General features: G+C 30.5%; 1 protein-coding gene across 2 annotated transcripts in view; it reads left to right on the top strand.

The window, feature by feature from the left end:
• The first annotated feature begins 2,861 nt into the window (after positions 1-2,861).
• The window catches only part of Alg9 (alpha-1,2-mannosyltransferase Alg9), a 29,157-nt gene continuing 11,174 nt past the window's right edge, over positions 2,862-20,844 (top strand). The window contains exons 1-9 of one of the 2 annotated variants that reach the window (XM_067286966.1): positions 2,862-2,944; positions 13,861-13,944; positions 14,022-14,163; positions 16,339-16,470; positions 16,548-16,618; positions 16,707-16,869; positions 16,948-17,009; positions 17,084-17,171; positions 17,243-17,348. In XM_067286966.1, the coding sequence (XP_067143067.1) occupies positions 13,874-13,944; positions 14,022-14,163; positions 16,339-16,470; positions 16,548-16,618; positions 16,707-16,869; positions 16,948-17,009; positions 17,084-17,171; positions 17,243-17,348 (835 nt within the window). In that variant the 5' untranslated portion in view covers positions 2,862-2,944; positions 13,861-13,873. Of the gene's footprint in view, positions 2,945-9,053; positions 9,119-13,860; positions 13,945-14,021; positions 14,164-16,338; positions 16,471-16,547; positions 16,619-16,706; positions 16,870-16,947; positions 17,010-17,083; positions 17,172-17,242; positions 17,349-20,844 lie in introns of those variants that run through there. The other variant, XM_067286961.1, reaches the window with a different exon arrangement.

Genomic DNA, 20,844 nt, shown 5'->3' with positions numbered 1-20,844 from the left:
TACATCCTGGGTTTTTTGCCCTCATCGTCTACTTTCGGCATCGAGGGTGTCCTCTCGAATACATAAAAACAACAAATAATACATAAAATATTTCATAATTTTTTTGTAATTATAAAATAATTGAAGTTTCAAATCGTATCTGCAGAAAATCATTTATCAAAAGTAATTAGCATTGTTTAAAACACTTAAAAAAAAGAAGAAATAATACGGGAAATATACAGAATTATATATTAGAACAGGGATTGTAAGAAGTGAAACAGGACACCTGCTAGTCACAAATGTGAGGATTAATTCTTTTTAAAGCCATAAAAATACGAAATAGAATTAATAAAACAAATAAAAACAGATTTTTCACCATTTATTAAGCAAAATTTTATTAAAGAAAAGGATTAAATTTTGGAACTTCTATAGTCAAAATCCGAGTCGAGTCAGGAGGAATATGGTTTTTAGAATCGATAAGCGCTTTTATTTTTGGAAATCTCGTGATATAGATTAATTAAATTTTCTAAGAATACGCAATACACGTGACAACTGATAAATGCAAATATTTTCTTAAACATATCTCTGACAGGCCTTAATGATTCTATAGAAACCGTAGTAATAGCAACTGTTCAAACGTATTGAAATTTTTATTACAGTGTTTGGCCTGTAAGATGCATTTTTTTTAAATAAAAATTTGCTCTTCTTAACAATAAAAATTTAATAAGTACAGTCAGCCTTATTGACGGGAATATAGGGCCTATATATATTTTAAAAAATGGCCGTTATTCGTCGGTGTTTGGAAGTTATTTTGTAATTTTAGTATGTGTATACGATAGATTATACTTGTTTAAGCCATAATCTATAACGTTTAATAAGCTCTTCTCCTCCAGCAAATGATAATAATGCATTTAACGAGAAATTTATGTAAATTTTTATATTTTTATACATTAATTTTGATCGGAAAATCGAATTTTCGGAAAAATCTTTCGGTTCTTTTCAAACGATTTTCCGATTTTCTAAAAAAAAAAAATAAATTAAATTAAAATTAAAATAATAATGACATTTTTTAAATTATTTAATTCGTAATAATAAAAATTCAATGAATTTTTCACATAAAACAGACATTTTTAATAAGTTTAACGAAATTTGAAGTTATTTACACTTTTTTAAATGTATCTATTAAAAATATATGAATTATTTAAGTAAAACCTGTCTATAACGGAACCCGGATAAAACGGAAACTTGCCTAAATGGAAAAATTCTATGGAACGGAGCGATTTTCTACGTTAACAAAAGACCCGTGCAAGACGGAAACCTTCTAAGACGGAAAAATATCCGGTTTACACAGGTTTTATTATATTATTTTATAAGCTTGTGTTACATTAAAAAACATTAATAAACTGAATTTTCGATGTATATTGTTGAAACAAGGCATTTTTCTATTTTGCTAAAAGCTATCTCGGATATAAAAATACACTGTATTTACCTAAATTTAATCGATATTTTCTGGAAACTTTTTAATTTATGTATTTTTACAATGTAAAATAAACATCTAGAAAGATTAATGAAGAAAAATAAAGCCATTCAGAAGTACCGACAAGAACCATAAGACAGTTAAGGTGTTTAAAAATAAAGAAATCATTATTTTTTTTTTTTTCCTTCCTTTCTTTAATAATCTAATGTTTCTTCTTGTAAAAATAAAAGAAATTTTGGAAAATTTTAACAGAATTAAAGTGTTTTTTTTATTTAATTAAATTTATGCATTACAATATACTAATATATAAGGAGTTTTTTTTATATCTAAGTTATTTTATAGAAAATAAAATCAATATTTATTTATTTATTTCGTATAACATGTATAAATAATTATAATTTGAATTTAGAAAAATTTAAGAAAGCAATAAATATTTGTTTTTGAAGATAAAGATTTCTTTGAATTAAAATGTGATATAAGAGTATGTAGACATGAAGAGGAAGATGATGATAAGGGTGAGGTGATGAGCAAGAGAACAATGAATGCAAGTAAGAGAGGGACGAAGAATAAGATCAAGAGGATAAGGAGTAAGAGTGAGATGATGAATGCAAGAGAGGAATGAAGAATAAGAGCAAGATGATAAGGAGTAAAAGTGAGATGATGATTAAGATCAAGATGATAAGGAGTAAGAGTGGGATGATGAATGAAAGTAAGAGAGGGATGAAGAATAAGATCAAGAGGATAAGGAGTAAGAGTGAAATGATAAATGCAAGTAAGAGAGGGATGAAGAATAAGAGCAAGATGACGACCTAAGAGAGAGATGATGAGTAAGAATACGATGATGTAAGAGTAAGATGATGATAATAATGATGATGTATAATTTAATCTGCACAATATTACTATAAATAATTTATTTTACACAGTTCTTGTGAGACTTTTTTTTCTGCTTAAACACATCAATATTTTCTCTCTTATATTATAAGGAGAATGGAATTGGATGAAAAACGATGGAGTAGAAGATTACATTCTAATTATATTCTAAATAAGAATGATTCTTTGTGGACCAAAAATTTTAAAAATAACTGTGTTAATAATAGTATTAATTTCGATAAATTATTAAAGAATTATAACTGTTACTGTTTACTGAAATTAAATTTTTTTAATAAGTATATTTCGGATTTGAATAGGCGTATTAATTCGAGTTCTTATAATACTTGGTATAAGTATTTAAATAAATCGTTTTTTAATAGTTTTGTTTATAATAATAATATCTCATATAATAATAACTCTACTCTAATGCAAGTTAGATGTAATTCTGTTAATTTTTGCAGAATTATCGCAGAGATATTTGCATATATTGTCAAGGTGAGTATAAGAAATAAGTCGCTCCGGTTGAAATCTCCATATTAACTCACTAACAGAAGGAGAAGAAATTTCGGAGACTATCCACTGTTTCCACGTGATAATTAATGTTTCTTCTGTTTTTAGGTGGGTGTAGTTATTTTATACACAGGCCTACTTTTATTATTATTATTATTATTATTTTCTTTGGATAGTTCTCCCTATAATTTTGATTACGTTGACATTTTGTTTAAATTATTATTTATTGTCGGTTTTGTAAAATTTCTATTATATTTATGTATATTTCTTTGTGTTTTCTTCTGCAATACTTCATTAATTATTACAAAATAATTATTAAGTATTATTGTGGTTTTTACTGTTTTGTAATGATTATTTGTATATGTTTGTATTCCCTGCATCATGGGTGAAACCGGTATGCTTAAATAAATAAATATTATAAGGAGAAGTAAAAGAAATTTCCGGCATGCAATAACATTCCTGCGTTTATTTGCACGTATATAAAACTTTTTAAAGTCCTAACTTTAAAAAGTGTCAGAGTAATTTAAATATATAAGTATGCTAGATAGTTTAGAAGAAAAAGAATATTTTAAAATAATATTGACGTTTCTTACTAACTTTTCCTTTAATATTCTTGCTAAAAATCGAAACTTGAAGTGATAAAATATAAATTTCAACTTGGTTTTAAAGTATTAAGACTTTTTTTTCTTTACAAAAGTTCATAAATCGTAAAAAATCAAAACATTTTTACTTTTCCAACTGTTATATATTGAAAGGTAAAGTATGGCTTCAGTAAAAAAAATGACCCCCAATTTTCAAGTTTTTTTTTTGCATTTTTGGGGTCGGGAAAAGTCGAGAAATGCAAAAAAATTCGGGGTTTTTTGGATGTTTGTGTGTGTGTGTGTCACTGTTTTCTTCAACCTCTTTGAAGCTTAATAACTTCTATGCTTTTTTGTCAAAAATCTCTGAAATTTTGCAGGGAGGTTTGTGTATTAGGGGGATTGATTCTATTAAATTTTGGTGATTAAAGGTCGAGGGGGTGGGGAGATAATGGTGTGTATCTCCAGTAGGGGCAGACTTAGTGACGATTTTACTGGTTATAAGCATTTACAATTTTTTTTTTTTTTTTTAATAAAACCCCATCCCTACCCTGAAAATTAAGCTTTTTGCCATTTTATAATAGTTAAAAATATAAACAGTTTTTTAATAAAAAATGATAACAGATGGCGCCACCAAACGTTGCCGGGAAAGTTGAGCAACTCGTTGCTGGATTTTTTTTAGATAAGTGAGAAGTTAAAGCTGTTTTAACATCTCCAGATAAATATAGAGCCGTATTTAGAATACGTATAAACTAAACAAATATCAAAAGGGCCTCATTCTATTTATCAGAAGTTAATCGAATTTTGATATTATTTTATCACGTTACTTTTTTACCATTTTATCAGTGACGAATAAAGGGTCCGAGAGAGGTGAAATGGGGCCCAGACCTGTTATAAACGTGGGAACCCTCACTCCTTCTTCGAAAGTTATTAAATTATATGAATAAAAATTATAATTTTTTACTACTTATTTAAAAATATATCTATCTTATATAATTTTGGAGGGTTCTTCTGGATTAAAAGACCTTACTCTCCTTTATTTGAGTCTATATAAATATATAAAATGCCCTCGAGAGGTTGTATAAGATCCTGGAGTAGAGCGAACCCCTTTAGATTTTAGCTATTTTCTCTTTTAGACAAGTGAATACGCGGAATACTTTTTTATTAATTAATAAAAAATGAAGTTGTAGATAAATACAGTTCAGAGCTTAACGATCATTTTCGGGCATTAAATTTGAAAAAGAAAGTCAATTTAGAAGGTAAAATTCACGCATTCCTAAATTAAAAAAAAACCCTCGGGGCGTTAACCCTTTTATAGGATAACTTTACCCATCGTTGCGCATCAGTTCGTGCGAACAAGCTCTACCACACCGTACAAATGTACAGTAGCTTAAACAGTTCTAACAGTAATGACCCGCTCGTTTCGGAGGTTAAAAGTTCGTATACGAGTACCATACGTTCTTATACATTATGGCCTTGCATGACGCCAACGCAAGTACACCGGGTCGTTGGAAGAAATATGATGCACGCAGTTAATCTAAGAATAACCAATAGTATAAGGCCAAGGTGCAATTATATTATCGTTCGTATATGAAGCCCCCCCAAAAAAAGCATTAGGAATTCATAAATGCAACAAGATCCTCGATTGGGAATTTGATATTTTCGTTATCTTTACTTAACTTTTCGTTTATGCATCTACCTGGAATGTGTTTTGTGCAGGTTATTTGCGTTTCATCATATTATAGTGGCCTTGGTTTTGATTTTTTACATAATTTCTTCATCGATATATTTTACATTAAAGTTTAGTCTCGATGCAAAAGCAATTACTAAGATCTTACAATGATTAAAGCCTACTCCGAAGAAAATTTTCTGGGGGGGGTTTGGAGACGAATTAATTACATCAATAAATTTTTGTTTAGTTATTTAATTCTTTTGGATACAATATTGCACACAGTCGAGGGTATAAGGCTACATATCTCAATCACTTTTACGATTATAATTTGTAGAATATTTTACTCGATCCCAGGGGAGGGTAAGTGACTCGTTTGCCCCCCTCCGAGTACGCCCACGTTAGATGATGATAAATACTCAAAATAGGCATTTGTGAACTGTTTTTCTTTAAAATATATATTCAAAATTCTGCTTCAAGCTGAAGACTTGCTGTTCTTCAGCTTAAAGCAGAATTAAGCTTTCTGAATTTCTTAATTAAAAATTTTTATCCGCCATTATCTTGATAATAAAAGTCCTTCTTACTGTACTGTTAATTACTGATTATTTATTATCTTTCATATCTTCTTTATGAGTAGTTTTTAATTGTGTTAATTATTATTTAAGGCAAAATTTTTTTCCAAAATTCTTGCCGATTTATCGGACACCTTCATTATAGACTATACAGAAGCGCGAATACATGACGTGGGATCGACCCAGTCACAAATATGGAGCTCCATCTTTCTCCGAAAGCTCTAAAACTATACGAAAAAATAAATAAATAAAACAAGGGTTTTTTAACTTCTTATCCAAAAAATTTAATTTATATCACTTTTTATTATATTTTTCTATATAGAAGACTTATTTTCGAGCAATTCACCGGTGGCCTAGTATATAAAACCACTTAACACTGGTAGTTAGGTAGCGGGTTCGCGCTTCATCAATGGACTACGTGGAGTTTCCCGGGTTTTCTTCACGCGTAACACCTAAATAGGGAACAGTTTCCCATAGAAAAGTTCTCCCTTGGCAGATCGTTCTTGTGTTGTGTTGCCTTATTTCATCAATCCAATCCTTATTTGTGGGTCCTCTTCAGGGACAGATTTATAATCACTTTAAAGCTTATAGCTTAGGGTCATAACAAAGTCTTATTCTCGCTTATTAGATTCTAGATCAAATGCTTCTACCGGTCTCACCTGGATTATACTGCTTATCTGTAATAGTTTAAGTGGTATATATTATTAAATTTTAAATAATTGACTGAGTTTCTTACGAAGAGCCAGTAGTGTAACTAGGGGCAGGGGCTAAGCCCTTAAAACACATAAAAGCCTTTTTTCCTTCACTAAACAATAATAAATTTAAAGCGTCAAAATTAAATTCCAAATCGCGGATCAAATATTTAATTTAAGTAATTAAAAAAAATAACAAAAAATATCTCTTTCTTTTAACAGGAAGCTATTGTTTATTTGATGGTAAATTTTCTATTTGAGGCTTATAATTAGAGGCCTTTATGACTCTTCAGGTCGCATAATTTTAATTTGCAGCCGGTCAGCGCCATCTAAGAACATTGAAAAACACTAATATCGAAATAAAAGAATACCTGCTGTCACGAATTCTTTAATTTTGACATTTTAATTATGTGCTTTAATTCAATGTATAACGTGAAATTATAAAAATAATTTTTCGGGGGGTGGTCCTTCCGGATATGTCGGGCCCCGTCCCTCACCACCATTGTGGGCCTGGCCGAACCCATAATAGGCTTGCTGAAAAGAGGCCCTCTTACTGCCCTCAGGACGGAAAGAGATTTTTAAAAATATATATATAAACCCTAAGTGTTCGGCAATTCGACCGTTCCATTTTAACTCTAGGAATACAAAACTACAGTCGACCGACTGGCCAGTAAACACTAAATTTAAACTGTTAGTTACATTTATACATTGTTTTTTTTTTACACTTTACATTAATTTTTAAACAATAACAATGCACGCATTATTATATAATAAATATATTCTTGGTGAACATTGCATACGTTTATTTTTGTAGGTAGTTTCTTTGTGCCCGTAGAATGGCACTGACCAGTTGTAAATGAAAATTATTTTAAAAATTGAAGGCTAAATAAAATAAAAAAAATCGTTGCCTTCACACATCCTTTACAAGCATAGAAATACAATTGATACCGGAAATCATTTTATTTCAATTCAAAATTTTCCCTTGAAAGGAGTTAGATGACCGGCACGACTCAATTGATAACACAAAAAGTACGATGCACAGGGGCAAGACACTAATAAAATAATTCAGAACATTGGGACGATGTCACAATAAATAATTGTCGTTGGGTTTTAAAAAAAGCAATAAAAATAAACTTAAAAATGTTAGTAAAAATTAAAATTAAATTATCTTCCTTCAATTATTATTATTATTATTATTATTATTAATATATATACAACGTCGATTATAGTCAATCCCACTGCATCATGTCATAAAGCATGATCCAATAGAACATATAACCAGCATTTTTAAAAATTTAAATTATGCTGAAATGAATATTTAAGATTCAACGAATTTAAATATATATATATATATATCAAAACGTCGATAATATTCTTCGATTTGGCCGGATGGCCGAGCGGTCAAGGTTAGCAGCCTGCCGCTCTGGGGGACCCGGGATCGAATCCGAACGGGTCGAAAAATCCCCAGGAATTTTTCAGGGGGGTGGTCCGTCCGGATATGTCGGTCCCCGTCCCTCACCACCCGGCCGCCCCATTGTGGGCCTGGCCGAACCCATAATGGGCTTGCTATAAGAGGCCCTCTTAGTGCCCACTGGGCGGAAAGAGTCACAAAAAAAAAAAAAAAAATATTCTTCGATTCTGAATCGTTATCAAAAGCCACGATGAAAACTTAATTAACTATAAAATTAAAGCATTAACTAAATAATCGTAATATTGTTTACACAAAAGATAAGCGTAATTATGTAATAAATTAGATTAGCAACTTTCTTAAAACTCGAAATTGTGCCTACAAAGTAATAAATGTCGATTAGTTATAAAGTACAAAATGCTAACTTTGTCCATTAAGAAAGACTTTAACTTTAATGGAATCGATTAACACAGAGAAAACGAAAAGTCCTTTTCTCTATGTTAATCGATTCCATTAAATATGGTATTCACAAATTTTCAGTCCTTTTTTGACTCCCTTTTTGTTACTAATTTGTGACGCTTTCATGCTGATGTCGCGCTTAATCTGGCAACTCTGATATCAAAATCAAACATTTCTGTAAAACAGTATATTAATTTATTTATATATCCTGCCGAGGCAAGGCTAAATATTAACCTGACCTTGACATTTTTAGCAATTCTAAAAAAAGGCCAATAAAAAAAAAAGAAAGAAAGAAATTCACTAATTTATTGTAGAAGTGTTTGATGACACTGTACTAACGCCTAGGCTAAAGTTTAATATGTTATTTACTGGTATATCTCATCTGTAGGGATGAAAGACCTTTTATATGTAATCTGTATCAGTAAAGGCAAATTATTGCCATTATATCCTTTTTATTTTATTAACTTTTCTGCAAATTCGACCCGGCATCTTGCTATTTTATATTCGTTTATTTTTTACATTGTATAATCACAGAATAATTTTTTAAATTTTTGTGAAAGTATATTCGAAATATAAATATTTCTCAATTACTATCTTCTACAGTTATAATAATAAATTATGTGTATTTCTAAAATTCATATTCAAATTCATGTCCGAAATAGTGTTGCCAGATGTTTTATACGATTATTTTATTTAAAAATATTTTTTAAATATAGTGTAAAATATATCTAAATATATAAAATTTATAAAAACAAATTTAAATGTAACAATATTATTCAAAATATTTTACAAAATATATTTAAAAAATGCATTTAATTTATTACTTTAGGTTTGTATCTTATAGAGGGCGCGAGTTGTGAAAAACGTGTGTTTACTATGAGGTGTGTACCGTGTGTTGCAGAAGGTATATTATTGCTATTTTTTCGTATATTTTCTCCAAATTATCCAATTATTTTTTTCGTTTATTTCATCCACATCACTTTTAATTACCATAATAATATTTCAATTACTCTAAAACAGTACTGAAAGTGTAATACCTGCTTTGAATAATCTATCGATTATCTTCTTCTATAAGAAATCTAATTTGCTTACGACTGCAGATTTACGTTTAATTTAAAAATATATTTCTCTTTTATTACGACAGATGGCATAACCAGTTTACTCAAGTGTTATCGTGAAACAAGCGAATGAACACGTGTGGCGAAATTGACACATTTCAAATTTAAAATGTTTTCGTAAAAATGTAACTTATTTTGTTTAAAATGCCACTTTATTCCTGCTTTAGATAATATATTATTCTATAATTGGATAACACTAATATTTACAATGATTTTTTTTTAAATAAAGTATAAAAGTATAAAAGTATTAAATGTGGCTCAATTCAAGCTCTGAACGATATGTTTGGGACCTTAACAGAGCTGTAGAGCATAGAGCATACCCGTAGGAACAAAAAAGTTAAAGGAACTGATGGTCAACATGTGATCATTCTCCAGATATTAGCCAGCTTATCTGGAATTTTGAAGATCCTCAAAAATGGGTAAAATTTAAAAGTGGAAAAAATATGGAACTATTTCTCAAAGCAAGGGTGTACTATAGATTACCACCTACGGAATTTCGGGACTTTGAGTATATATTTGAACTCAGAGGACCGACACAAGTTCAACGGTACCCTGCTTTTGGACCAGAGGCAAAAAATAAGAAAGTTATCATACTTTTTTCGGCAATTGCACGATAATCGGGAGTCGCGTCGCTCTCTCCACTAAGCCTATCGCATGTTTAACAGGCAGTCCGGCAAGTTGGCCATATATACCTTCAACAAAGGCAGATGTTGATCCACGAGCACACCGATCATCTACAGTTTGAGTTAAGTCCTTTTTTGCACACCCTCGTGCTCGTCGACCTCGGGGGCTACGGCTCCAAAGTCTCGTTATTGCTTGCGGTCGATTCGTAGTAGTAGCCAACCATGCTATCGCGATCGGGAGTCATGATGCTTGAACAAAAGGAAAAAAAAGAACTGACGTTTGTTCGTGCTCCCAATGGACTCCCCCAGGAGGGGAGCCGCCTGCAGGCTGCTGAGTGTTTAACATCACTAGTTATGGATTCACAGTAGTTCTTGAACAAAAGAAAAAAAAGGAAGTGGCATTTGATTGTTTGTGCAATTTCTTGCCGTTTAGAGTGCTTTTTTTTAATTTGTTTGCAGACTTTACCACGAGATGACAGCACTAGCAACTATGGTGCCATCTGCATGAAAGCATTAAAAAACTATGATAACTTTCTTATTTTTCATCTCTAGTCCAAAAGTAGGGTATCGTTGAACTCATCTCGGTCTCCCTCAGTTCAGATATATACTCAAAGTCCCAAAATTCCATAGGTGGTAATCTATAGTATCCCCCAAAGCAATACTAAAAATCAATTGTTTTCCACTTTACTAGAGATGGCTAAAGCTCGTAAAACATGAGAAACACCATTGCATTGACTACTACTGGGGTCGTATTGTGCATTCTGTTAAGCCTATTGTGCATTTCACAACTGGATAGGCTGATTTTGAGATCTCTCGCAAAGAATCATATCAGTTCCTTTGACTTTTTACTTCTATGGGTATGGTCTTCACTCTACAGCTCTGATAAGATCCCAATAGCCTCATTCAGAGCTGAATATGTATGAAATTTGTTTGCTTATGGCGGTACTATGTATAAATCTAAATACGTTAATGATATACAGTCCTTAAAAATTCACTTGAATTCAGATTCTAATAAGTTAGATAAATTCTGTTTTGTTAATCTTTTAGGAACATTTATTACATTAAGCAAATAAATACTAAGTTTATTCAGGTGAGCAAAAAGAGATCAAAATCTTTATAACGATTTAAATTAGATTACATATTCTTCCAGGTAACTAGACAATCATCGTGCCATTTATGTAAGCAATGTGAATTACACCATAGGAACAGATCTGGAGAATTGTATTTGTAATGGGTGCCTGTATGTTGGGACACTTGGGTTACATGCCTTCCTTATTTGTCTTGGTTTCCCTTTTCCTAACCCCAAGGGGCCAAAGTTCTATTATCAACGAACAATTTGTGCCTTCTAGTCTATTATATGAATATAAAATTGTGCATTTTCTTATGCACTTTTTCTGTTTTATTGACTAGAAGCACATTCCTTGTTTTCGAGACCAAGTTAGCCCAAGTGCAACCAGAGATACCTAGTGGGAGCACTAATCTGAAATTAAATCAAAAAGTTTGAAGTTTCTTGCATAATATACTATACCCTTTTTATAGCTTGTTTCCCCATTTTTTATAGTCTGCAGGCACTGCTGGTTAGCAGTGAAAAGTGGACTCATAGCTGAACTACTTTTTGTTCCAATGTTTTGAATACAATTTAATTTCAAATCACCTGTCAGCATGTAACACTGTCCAACCAAACCAATAGACTTTTCATAGGGGAAAGGGTTATTGGTATTGTTTTCTCCCTTCCTGGTAATTTGTGTGTCCCTATCCAAGGAGATTTAGAAATTAGAAATGTTGAAATAACTGGGTATAAAAGTGAAATCTTTATAAAGAAACTAGGAGACTAAAGCTGTAATCATAGCAACTGCTCTGTTTTTTGACTAGACCACTTTCCCTTTTTATGGCCCTAGTAATGCAAGACATTGTAGGCAATATTGAAAATGTTTTCGTGTTGCTAAACTCTTTAATTGTGATTATGCATTTAGAAAGTTTGAGATCTGCTACTTGAAATCTTTTCAGTATTTAAAATAGTAGTTAATAAATCAACTACAATTCAGCGTTTCTCAAAGTGGGCGATAACACCCCCTTGTGGGCAGTGAGTAAATCTAGGGAGCGCTGGAGGCAGGGTACTGAACCAAAGGCAAAAGTTGGGGTCACTGACAGCCATTCCCTTTCCTCTGTTAAACTGATAAGAGAGAACATTGTGTTTAATGGTTTCCAGATGTTGAGAACAATGTACGGTAAGGGCACAAAGTGTGAGATTCATAGAAAAGTTTTCCTAAGAATATTTCCAATCCTTTCTCACACAAGAAAAAATGGGTTAGGGGGTGTTGGGTATAACTTTATGGAACAAAGGGGGCGGTGGATCGAAAAAGTTTGGGAATCACTGAATACATCATAGTTGGAAATTTAATCTTAAATTGATACATAAATATACACACCAATCAAAAACCCGTTACTAAGCAAATATACTCCCACAACTGCCGTAAATGAACAAGCTAAATTCGGATATAATGATTATAAATTAGATATGAATTTGGCATTAGTGTGTGGCATTAGGTGCCATCTCGTAAAACCAATAATTATAATATTTAATTAATTAATTTAGATTAAATAAATATTATAATTATTAATTTTAATATGAGATGGCACCTAACACCACACACTAATGCCAAATTCATTTCTAATTTATAATCATGATACACACATTTCTCAAAGGAATAATTAAAAAAATTACTCTTATTCATGAAAAACTGAGTTTTAATATAAGCAATGTTGTTATTGTTTACATAAATATTTTTTCCACTTCTTCAAAAAGCAACATCAAAATATACTAAGTAACTGTAGGGTTGCCAACAGGGTGCAGACTATGGCAAGAGGGTCGAGCGGTTGCGAAGGGTCGTATGTGGGCGATCGGCACTGAGATATACTCTATGGTTACAAGAAACCATATTATTTGACACGAAAGAAGCTTACAAGATTTTCGTGATCTTGGAAGTTCTAGGTCGGCAGCAGCCTCTGGGTCTTCCCCTCCTTTCCAATATAGTCCCATTTTGAAGGAGTGTCCCTGGGTTGCGAATGGCCAGTTCCCTTGACGTCTCGACAACTCCGGGACGATGCAGTCGACTTTTGTTGATGGAAAGATATCGATCCGAGGTCGGGAGACTGAGACGAAGATGGGCACAAAACACACACACAACAATAGATTCGTCACTTGGAACTTTCGGGAGAAGAAGCCGTCACGTCCTTGAATTCTCGGGTTTTATCCGTTTTCCTCCGATTCCACTTTCCGATTGGTCTCTCCTCGTCACCTGGTGACAATTCGAAACCTTTCGGGGCGCGGGAGAGGTCAAAATTAAAGTTTAATTCGATTCCCATTCGGAGATAGACGATCGGTGTTTCTCCATTGTTCTATTGTTTAAAAGTTTGCATTGTTTTCATTAAGAAAAACTATTTCTAACTTCTATTTTTTTCCTTAAAATAAAGATAATTTTTTCCTAAAAATAAATGATTTTAACGCTAATTTCAGTGAGGTTTGGACCTATCCAGAGCCTCACATAACCATATATGATGACTGGATGAGTGAGGCAGTTAAGGCATCAGCCTACCACCCTGGAGAAACCAGAATCAAATTTGGGCAAGAAACTCCCCAGGAATTTTTCATGGGTGGTCAGTCCCGTGTGTATTGGATCCATTCCCTCATCATTCAATCTCCATTTTGGATCTGACCAAATCCATGATGGATATGGAAAGATCTAATGGACAGAAAGTTTAAAAAAGTAAAAGAAAATTATCTATGATTTGAAACTAATCAAGTGCAAAATAAAACTGCTCTTACTTTAAGACTTTAATGAATTTTATTAATATTAATATTAAATTTTTTTATGATGATTATTAATCAAAATTCTTACCATAAGGAATGTGTTAAGTATGAAGACGTCCACAAGAAATAGAAAGCTTAATGCATCAAAAATTCATCAAGAAAGAGTTAATACTGTAAGGTAATTCAACAAACAAATGATGCATAATTTTATTAAGTATATCAGAAAGTATTAAATTCTTAAAACTTTTTATTTAGATCAGAAAATGAAAATTCAAAGAAGAAAACATCGTCTTACCACGTTCAAAAAGAGATAGTCGTACTTTTATTTGCGAGGTTGTGCTCCGTACTTTGGAACAATATATCAGACTGTGATGAAACCTTCAATTACTGGGAACCAGTGAGTTATTTTCTTTCATTAAAGTACAATGTTCAAGTCATTCAAAAAGTTTTAAAAATATTAATATAATTCCACATTTTTTAAAATGTAAATTAAATAGTATGCAATTTTCTGTGGTGATGATAATCTGTCATCATAATATTTAAAAGTAATTGTGTTTAAGAGAGAGAATTTTGTGGTCGTTAAGTTTATATGACGCAGAAAACATTGACGACAAGAATATTTTTACATTAAACATTTTTAACTTCTTAAATCACAAAAATCTTACAATTCAGCAGAAACTTTTGAAGATGAACATTTTCAATTGTCTTGAAACATTTATTCTCTAGTAGATCCTGCTGGATTGTAAAGTTTTTGAGCTGTAAGTTAGATTTAGCCAGTTAAGGAAATTATTAGATATTAAATACAGGGTTTCTAAAAAGAATGCTACCATTTTAAATTATTGTATGCATGTTAATTATTATCTGAGAACATTGTAATGTACATTAACACATTAGAAAATTGTCCATTACAATTTTTCAATGTTACACATTGTGGCACATATCCAACCGATACTCAAATTTTTCCTGCACTCACTACATCATATCCTTTGTCATCCTCTGTCAACCTCCCACAGCAGCTGTAATACAGTTCCTGCTGCTCCTCCAGCTCACTCACATTCCAAAATGATAAATGAGTCCAACATTGCAAACTGCAGAACACAAAATGCCTTCTCTATTGTGGAGTCGCCATTTTTGTTTATGGCATTTCCTAGAGATAATAAACGTCAAGAGATTTGAATGCAGGTGGGAGACGAAACTTGGACGGTTACTCTATCGATTGCATACTTCTCAGATAATCATATAATTACAGTAGTTATTTGTCACGAAGGAGGGATCTGAGGAGAAAGAAGAAAAGATGTTTTTCTGCAGAAGAACCCATTGGTCTTCCTAATTACAGTAATTTAAAATGGTAGCATTCTCCATGTAATTCTCAGAAGACGTTATTTCACGATAATTTATTTTTCTTTATTATAGCTATAATTGAATACTGATACATTTGATACACAAGTAAACAAAAAATACACAACAGTCTTATAGCATCTCGTATACTGTGAAGACTTTGAAACATCCTCATTATTGTAAAATTAACCCCCAACAAATATTAATTATTCCTCATTGAACAGACTTTGAAAAAATGGTATCATTATAAATTAGAACTAAAATGTGTCTCCAGTTATTGCAGCTGTTTTGGAAGACAGCTGAATGTTGACCATACAGGAGTGGTGTTTGAAGTTATGTAAATTATTCTAATATATTAATGCATTTTTTATTATTCTGTAAATTAGTAAAAAGAAAAGGGCAAAACTAAGTAATTGTTTTTAGCAAGTAAGAGTGACAAAAGTGGAAACTAAGACTAGAAGAATGTCGTCTATAACCCCATTCATATGTTGTACAAACTGGTTAAATTTTACTGTGGCATATTGCAGGTTGCAAATTTTTCTCTGCAGTGAAATTGTGATAGTCTTATCTGCTAGAATTATTAAAAATTAAGAGAATCCATTGGATTTCATACATCAATCTTAAGTTTATTATTAAATTCTGAAGCTCAGTAATCTGTCGAGGAAGCTCTGAATTCTGAAGCTCAGAAAGTTAGGAACATCTATACAGATGTTCTTCAACTTAAGACAGGCCTCCTTACTGATAACCTGGTCGAGTTTGACATAGTATATGCAAATAAAAACATAATTCCACATGGTGAGAGAGGTTATGTAAAAGTATCATACTGTGAGACATTTTTATGCTAAGATGTAGATAAATCAATGATGTAAATAGTAATCAATGCTAGTAACAACAAAAACAGAGTGTACTGTACATCACCTTTAATAAAACCATTTATTATAACCTCTATGCTACACTTCATAATAGCTATGTCTATAATTAGTTATATGACTGGAAGTGCAGTTGCTTTGTTTCATTTCAACTGCATCTGTCCTGTGTTCACCAGTATGGCTGCTACAAATGCTTTACTGGGTTATCCCGTAACTCTTGTAACTTCAAATAGTTGAGCTATAGCTGTGTATTTATTTGAAAATGTTTAAACACTTTATTATTTTATTTTGGGTATACCCAATTAACCCTCTCTTATAAAACATATCTTTAGTACTATACAGAAAAAAATTTTATTTTATTTTAGACTCATTACATGCTGTATGGACACGGTTTTCAAACTTGGGAATACTCGCCAGCCTATGCTATCAGATCGTATGCCTATATTTGGATACATGCACTCCCCGGATATATATTAAGTCAATTTTTGCATCAGAAGGTAATACATTTTCATTTCTTTTCTATTCTTGTGTTTAGAATAGTTGTATTTTGTAAAAACAATTGTATTTTATGCAGATTTTGGTCTTCTATCTGATTCGATCCGTTCTTGGCACAATATGTGTTTTTTCTGAAGTATATTTTTACAAGTACGTTTGATTTTGATTTTTATATTATCATTATTATTATTCTTATTCTTATTAGTATAAAAATTATTGATTGTTAATTATCTTTCAGAGGTATCTGTTATCAGTTTGGATACAAGGTAGGCACCTTGACGTTAATTTTTCTAACGTTTGCAACGGGGACATTTATATCCAGCACGGCCTATTTACCCAGCAGTTTCTCCATGTACATGACAATGATATCTTTTGGAGGATTATTTTTACATCACTATAAAGTAATACTTTATTGACAACCATTTTATTAACATGAAAAATATTAGCATTCTGCACATTCATCTATTGCATTTTTCTAGGTAGCAATCGTTTCGACGGCCCTCAGCACTCTCGTCGGTTGGCCTTTTGCCGCAGTGTTAGGGTGAGCATACAGATTCGTGTAAAATTTATCAACGTGCAGTTGTTTTTTAAATAAATAAAGTTAACTATTTTCAGTTTACCCATTGCTTACGACATTGTAATATTGAAAAGAAAATGGTTTTTTTTTATAAAGTGGTGTGTAATATCTTTGGTCATTATCTTAGTAAGTTATTTATATTTATACAATAGAATTTTTTAAGTAAGGTTAATTTAACCTGTTGAACCTGCTTTTAGATTCCCATTGTTTTTATTGATTCGTACTATTACGGTCGTCTGGTGATTGCGCCAATGAATATCGTGCTGTACAACGTATTCAGCAAAAATGGTTCTCAGTTATATGGTAAGTATTTATGTCACTAGTAATTTTTATATCTTTATTTGTAAATATCTGTAATGGGATTTTTAATTTGATTTTATCAATTGGAAAAGCTAAACAATGCTTAATCTATCACAAAAAAGTTTTACTACAGTAAATTCAAATTGATCACTGGTTTTATTCAAATAACTAACTTCATCTCGTTCTTAAAGCTTGAAATAAAAATTGCCCTAGAATTGTAGCCAGGTCTACAATTCGAAGATTTACGAAAACTTAGGGAAACAATGTAAAATTAATAAATGCTATAAACTATTGTAAGTACCATATTTGTTTATATATATGAAACCGGAACAGGGAATTCAAGTACAATCAACTGTTTTTAGTTTTGTCATAAAAATTAGATTTTTCATTATCATCATCATAATTTATTATTATTAATATTACAAAACAATACAATACAAATTAGTATTACAAAAAGAGAACAATTTCTCTGTTACAGGGGGATAATACAAGTGGTTGGAAAGGATTACAAGTTAGCAAATTTAGAGTACAAAGGTACAAAGATAAGTCATAGATACTATAAACATCGATATTGTGATTGCATACATAATGATTCATCTATAAAAACAAAGACAACGAATACAAAAATGATCATTAATTTTGATTTGTCGAATAGTATTTTTCAGAGATTTTAACAAAATAATTGTATATTTTGTATAGATTTGTTTTACTGAGATTGTTTAAACTAAGTTTAAAGTCGAGTGATGAATTATAATTGCATATTTGAGATATTTTATAATAGTCACGCAAACTAGAAAGTTCTTGACAATTGTGAATTAGATGATACAATGAAAATTCTTCAGAATTACATAAAGGGCAATAAGATCTTGTTAAGTCAATATAAATATTATTAATAAAAAGAGTAAATAATTCAACTCCGTTTAAATAAATAAATTGTTTTACATTTAAACTGATTGTGACACACAAGATTGTGAGGACAGAATTTGTAATAAATCAATATACCATGGGTGATAAGTACTTTGATATAATGAATTTTGATCTTTGATTATTGCTTGGGAAATTGCAGAGTTTATTAGAAGTGAATATCCAAATTTCCAATCATTAATGTTATTTTTAAATAATAACTCCGATACACCAAAAGTATTTAGGATTTGACTTAATTTGTAATGCCATAGATGTTTAAATTTCCGAATTTTACTTATATCTACATAAACAAAATATTAATCAATTATAAAATTATCAAAATATATATAAATGGTTTGCTGTATATTAGCTAATATGACGATTTTAGTCTCTGTAATCCAAATTCTTGGTAGACAAATCTCACAGCAATTTAAAACTTATTGGCAAATTAAATTTATTTTGTAAAGACTACATCAAATGCATTTCGGGCTGGTGTAATATCTTCCAGTCCCTCTTCAGTGCTAAAACAATAACAAAGAACGTAAAATGTTTAACTAAAACACGACATGGATGTATAGCTACACTATAACTATAAACTTTGGAGAAAAACTTACAATAACCGTTGGTGGTAGTTACAATGATATTTCCATATGTAAGGGTGGTAAACTTTGCACACATTTATAGGAATCCTAAAATTACAATTATCTTTTTTGTACAAAACAATATAAGACTAATACAAGTAATATCTTAAACAATACTTATACTTACAAGTTTAAGAAACTTTTCACACACGTGTATAATAAACATACTAAAACCATCCAATTATTAAAACAATTTTTTGACAAACAATTGTATAGATAATTCTAAAGCACTACAAATTTTTGACATCATTAACATCAGTATACCACAATCAACACTTCACAACAGTAATCAAGTGATATCTATTTATTTTATATCAGCGCCATCTATTAGATTATACCAGCTATAGTTTATTTCTATTCCTTTCGACTGATTTATTAAATTATTATTATTTTGTTTTCTAATTTCTATATGTTCTTTAAATTTTCTTTTATATATGTCTTTTTCAATATGTAAAATTTTTACATTGTTTCTATTAATATTACAATTATTACTATGGATGTGGTTAAACCACGGAGAATTCTGGTACTTAAGCCGAATGGCTGCTTCGTGTTCTTTAACTCTAGTTTCCAGCACACGCCCGGTTTCTCCTATATATATACATGGATTATGACAATTACATTCTATTCTATAAACCACACCAGCTTTTTTTATAGGGTCTAAATTATTCTTACTATTATTATTAATATGTTTACAAATGTTTTGTGAAATACTATTGGTCAAAGATGGGGCCAAACAAATATTATGATTATTAATACTTTTCCTGCACTTCTCAAAGATATTTTTAATGTATATAAAGTTTTTATATATATTATCGGTTTTCAACTTTGTATTATATCTATTCTTTAAATAATATGTTTTCCATTTATTAAGGATAAAGTTTGGGTAATCGTTCAAAAGGAATTTGGTATCTAATTCTTTTAATTTAATATTTATGTTATAATTATCAGATATTCTAGTATATATGTTTTTTAATTCGACTATATATGCATTCTTTTTAATGTGATCAGGAATACAAGAGTGGTAATTAATAGTTTTGTTTACATTACAAGATTTTTTATAAGTTATAAAGTCAAATTTTGTAGGATTATTCACTATGGTAATATCTAAATAATTAATTTTCTTATTTATTTCCTCTTCAATATCAAACTGTATAATCTTGTCTATGTTGTTTATTAAATTATATATAGTTTCTTTATTAATCAGATTTCTATTATATACTATCAAATAGTCATCTACATACCTCATTATTAACTTTATACCCCTAATTTTACTAATTTTTTTATCGATGTCAATCATTACTAATTCAGCTAGTTTTGGTCCCATCTTTGACCCCATACTGATACCATTATTTTGTCTATAAAACATACCATCAACTTCAAAATAATTATTCTTATAAGCGAATTCTATTAAATCTAACAAATTTTTTTGGATACCAAGGTCTTTTAAACTGTTTTCTATCATAAACCAGGTTATGCTAGGATACATATTTTTTATATCTAAGCTCATTAAGCAATCTGAATTCTCCTTATTTAATTTCAATAATTTATTAATAACAGTATCAGCATTTTTTATACTATAGATAGAATTATCAATATCTTTTAATTGTTGTTTTATGTATTGCTCTAGATTATACAAGATGGAAAATTTAAAGTCTACAATAGGTCTAAATTTTTCCTCTGTTTTATATGTTTTTAATCTAATATTAAGTTTTGGGGTTCTATTATTTTTAGGATCCAGAATAAAATTTTTATCTGTATTACTTATATTATTATTAGTATAACTTTTTTTAATTAATTTTGTTATTTGTTTTTTTATATCCTCATAGGGATCATTATTTAATTTTGTATAAATATTGCTATTAATTTGTTCACTAGTCTTAGTCTTAAGGTCATCATTTTCTATTATTACTAATTGTCTAGTTTTATCAGCCCTTATTATTTTAAGGTTATTTCTA

This window comes from Centruroides vittatus, unplaced genomic scaffold, assembly GCF_030686945.1.
Source record: "Centruroides vittatus isolate TY-2023 unplaced genomic scaffold, ASM3068694v2 contig_1276, whole genome shotgun sequence".
Taxonomy (NCBI): domain Eukaryota; kingdom Metazoa; phylum Arthropoda; class Arachnida; order Scorpiones; family Buthidae; genus Centruroides; species Centruroides vittatus.
The sequence above is the reverse complement of the archived record's forward strand: the minus strand, read 5'-3'. Positions and strand labels throughout refer to the sequence as shown.